The 4181-nt window shown below is 42.0% G+C and overlaps 1 protein-coding gene across 1 annotated transcript; it reads right to left on the bottom strand.

The window, feature by feature from the left end:
* Positions 1-733: 733 nt before the first annotated feature.
* On the bottom strand, positions 734-3808 carry tmem264 (transmembrane protein 264). Its single transcript, XM_067414793.1, has one exon. The coding sequence runs from the start codon at positions 2671-2673 to the stop codon at positions 1687-1689; it is 987 nt and encodes a 328-aa protein (XP_067270894.1). The 5' UTR covers positions 2674-3808; the 3' UTR covers positions 734-1686.
* Between the last annotated feature and the right edge of the window lie 373 nt (positions 3809-4181).

The raw sequence follows: 4181 nt of genomic DNA on the forward strand, positions 1-4181 counted from the left end.
CCCCCAATTCTAGATTTGTGGAACAAAAGAACAAGCTGCCTTTATTCATCATGTTGAGCTGACAAGATAAGAGTTCAGTATATACTTGGGAGTCTTAAAAACACAGAATTATCATTCCGAATAACATGATTGTGATTTGCATCCCGGTTTGGGGAGGTATTTGCTTTTTAGCAGACTGTTGTAACTTTAAAAGAGCAAAGAATGACAATGGAGTGAAAAAGACTTAAGGAAAATGTTTTGGCACAGCGCTAGAGTGGTTGCTAGGGTGTTGCTGCAAAGTTTCTAGTGTGGTCTTGGTGGTTGCTATACGGTTGCTAAGGTGTTCTTAGTTTCTAAACCATTGTTAGTGGGTTTGGGGTGGCTTAGCATTAGTAAGAAAGAGAAAAAATAATATCAGATATCAACAAAAACATTGTTTTAATAACAAAATAGCATTCATTTGATTCTCATAAAACATCAAAACAAAGAATATATGAAGAATAATTCCATTAACTATAAAACATTCACTTTGTAATAAGTTAAGAGAAATGATTTGTAGTATGAGTTGTTCCAAAACACAACTTTTCACCATAGTTATTATTCATTTACTGCAAAAATCAAATGAAATAAATACAGAACATGATTTAACACGTTTTTAACATTTAAATGTCTAATTGTACAATCATAGGGTCACTGAGAGTTCCTTCAAGTGTGATTTGCTTGGTATGCCACTTGGTATGCCACTTGGTTCCAATTTTAAAGACCTTTTCTGGAAATGAATGGACCTCAGATCCACCACAACTGCCTTAATTTCACGAACATTTGTCACCCTATCAACAATTTGAATCACATTATCTCACTAAAATTGGGTGCACACTCTATGATATTTGCCACTTTTTTTGTTGTCAGAGAATCATACAGTCTTTTATTTTCAAGGCGAAATTTGGAAAATTGACATTGAATGTGAGAATGTTGTAAACAGCACTGATGTATTTTTTCTCTTAATCACCATTTTATCTTATCTTTTTAGTAAAACAACAGAAATAAATCAAAATGTAATTGTTTAAAACAAGAATATATATTTTTACCCAATTTGGTAAGATAAATATTCAAAATATAAATCTACACAAAATATAAAGTGTAAATTTTTCTTCTTTTAAGAACGTTTAAACAAAACATAATTTGTTTTTTTTGTTTTTTGGTTTTTATTGTGTGGTGGTTTTAAAATGCGCTGTCAATTTCGACCAAATGCCCTGTCCAAAATGGCACCCTAAACACTCTTCATACAAGTCCACAATTTCACTTTGACGTAACACTGCTTTGATTGTCAAGAAGAAATCTGCTGCGGATCTTGCTTCAGTGCGGGCTCGGCAAAGGTGCGCATATCGATCGCAAAGGAGGCGCTTGCGAGCACCCTTCTGAAAACTAAAATGACTTAATGGGCAGCCATTATTAGTTCACAAGACCGAAAGTGCATATGAAGTGTGCCATTTGGGACGGGTCCAAGGTCGAGCTAAATGTCTGCGGTATGGGCTGCATAGCCTTATTAATATCATGCCATACAATCTGATAAGAAACAATAGTAAAGTACAGTAAAAATCATACAGTGTACACCCGGATAAACATTAGGACAAAAAATCTCAAAGAAGTTCATGTTGTGCGTTGTTCAAATATCCTCATTGCAAACTCTTCTAATTTCACCTGTTGTCATGTTTCTTCGAGTTCTGGCTCCTCTGGAAGCGTGGTGAGATCTTGTATGACTACCTGCGGAGTTGGCATGGTGATGGACACTGGCATTGCGACGGGCACGGCCCTTCGAGAACTTTGTGGCACAGCGTCCCTCTGTAGCTCCGGAGCGAGAGCGGGTGCCTGAGCCTCCTGCAGGTGTCTCCGGTACTGCACAAAGCTGCAAGTCTTCAGGACGATGGCTAGGACGTTCTTACCCATGAGTATTCCAGACACACGGACGTCCCTATAAAACACCAAATTTCCTCCCCGTATAAAAATCGTAATAAAGTTGATAGCGACCAAACTGAGAATGGGATACAACAACATCTTGTGCGGCACAATGTTTACACCTTGCATGCTTATTTCGCTTAGCGACACACACGGCAGAATCAGAAGTAGTATGTAGCAGTAGAAAAAAGTAAGGCCCTCCACCCATAGGGGGAGCCCTTTTCTCTGAGGCTCCCATAGGCTGGCTTGAATGTCCAAGATGTCAAGAAGATCCACCACAACCCAGAACAGTCGACTCCTCAGCTCCTCCCTCTTCTTGATTGGCCGAACATATTCCATGTGGTCGATGGCTGCCAGCGTAACATAAAGTCCCGGCACGAACACGGAAAGCAGGACCGTGAAAGCCTTGCAGGTGAGAACTTCCGCCCTCTCGCCTTCCGCTTTGTAGTTCTGATAGACAAAGTAGACCTTGATCTCGAGCACAAAGACGTAGAAGAACCAGAGGATCATGGCGTAGCCGCGTTTAGCAGTTCGTACCTCGGCACCAACCCATACTGCGATGTACCGCAGCACGATGAGGAAGCACACGTCACCTACCATCACCATGATGCAGACGCCCACCTTCCGCGGACCTTGATTTTGCTCCACAAGGTAGGCGTCCAGCAGCGCCATGCTACTCATGATAAGAACACACGAAAGGCAAACGTGGGGTTTGTTGGAAGGAGGCGGTGGTACCATGTTGATTATGAGGGAAAAGAGTGGTTGACTGTTCAATCAAACCAAGTTTTTTAGACCCATATGAGTTGCTTAACTGTTCATCCCAGAGGACAAGCAGTCCGGAAAAAAAAGTAGTTAATCTAAATCGGCTTAATAGCACAGCAACCTGTTCCTCAAAATAAGGCGTGATGGGAGGAGGATAGAGCTAATGAGGAAGCAAGAAAAAAAAATCAAGACCGAGCCAAACTTGCGGTTTCTAAATTCAGCTCGAGGCGGAAAACAACCTAATGCACAGGATGTACTCCGGGGTACCACACAGCAAACCTAGTGCCGCTGTCAGTCATTAGTCCTCTCGTCTTAACTCACTCCCACAGTTCTCAGAGTGAATGTCGGCAACCTGTGCATACTGATCGCAGCCGTTTTAGTTTTCATTAATCGTTAATTGCTTCTTCCACAGCCAGAGTCTTAAATATTTCAGCTCTCCCAGTCTGTAAGCACAACCACCGGCTCTTATTTTCTTATTTTTTGAGTCTCACGGCTTCAAAAGCAAGAGAGAAAGGCAAAATAAGCCGCATGCTCTCAGAAAGAGTAGGTCAGAAATTATCGGCTGTGAAAAATTTCTCATTTTATGCCAGAAGTGAATTTCTTCCGATCGTTATTCCTCAGTGCGCTGCATGCGAGGCTACAGCTGACAAGCTTCTTCTATGAGGTTCATCACTCCAGACCGCGTTGAACAGTAAGTGTACGTGTGGTTTGCGTATGCATGTTTTTCTCAGAAAAATTGCAGCAGAAGATGTCTTTGAAGCCCCAAAGTCTCAAATCCAATCCAATCCTCAGATCTCTTCCTCCCACATAAATCGACGTGGGTTGTAAAAGGTAAAGTATTAAAAAGTAAGTTCATCTAGAAGAAAATGACCTCTTTTCTGAAGGATTAGAAGCACGGCATTCCTCCAGAGTAGCAATCCTGTGCCTCCTGTAGATTAAAATCACTCTATTCTCATCTTCTTCCCGGTATCGACGCCAAAGACGTCAATAAGTTTCCCTCACCTTTGAAATCTCTGCAGCAATATTCTCGGTCTTCCTTCTTTCATCCTCTCAAAACTCCAGAGCAATGTGCTGTGCGCAGCCTGTGGCTCTCCAACACTGTCTGGCTAGATTTCACCCTCCTCCTGCTGTTTTTCTTTTCTCTCCTCCCTCTCTCTGCTCCCCTCCACTTATGCGCAGTCAGGCGTTGGGTGTCAAAGACACTGCAACAGCTACAGATAAAGACAGGGTGAAGCTTTCATTTGATCAGAGCTGTGCTGTCACAACTAGACCAAGGGTCTACATGCAAAAGCTCTCTTAGGGATTCCCTTTTAGGGACCTTCAGTTCCTTAGAAGTTCTGCTTCGAATTGTGAACTGTGCATCGGTCCAGGGGTCTTTGATCTGACATAGCAAATCTCAGAGGAACTGTGACTGAAACAATGAAGAGAGTGAGTAAATGTTTCCACAATGCAGAAGCAACCACTGAATGGTAACCCTCAGTTTG

This window comes from Pseudorasbora parva, chromosome 14 (assembly GCF_024679245.1).
Source record: "Pseudorasbora parva isolate DD20220531a chromosome 14, ASM2467924v1, whole genome shotgun sequence".
NCBI classification, from domain to species: Eukaryota; Metazoa; Chordata; class Actinopteri; order Cypriniformes; family Gobionidae; genus Pseudorasbora; species Pseudorasbora parva.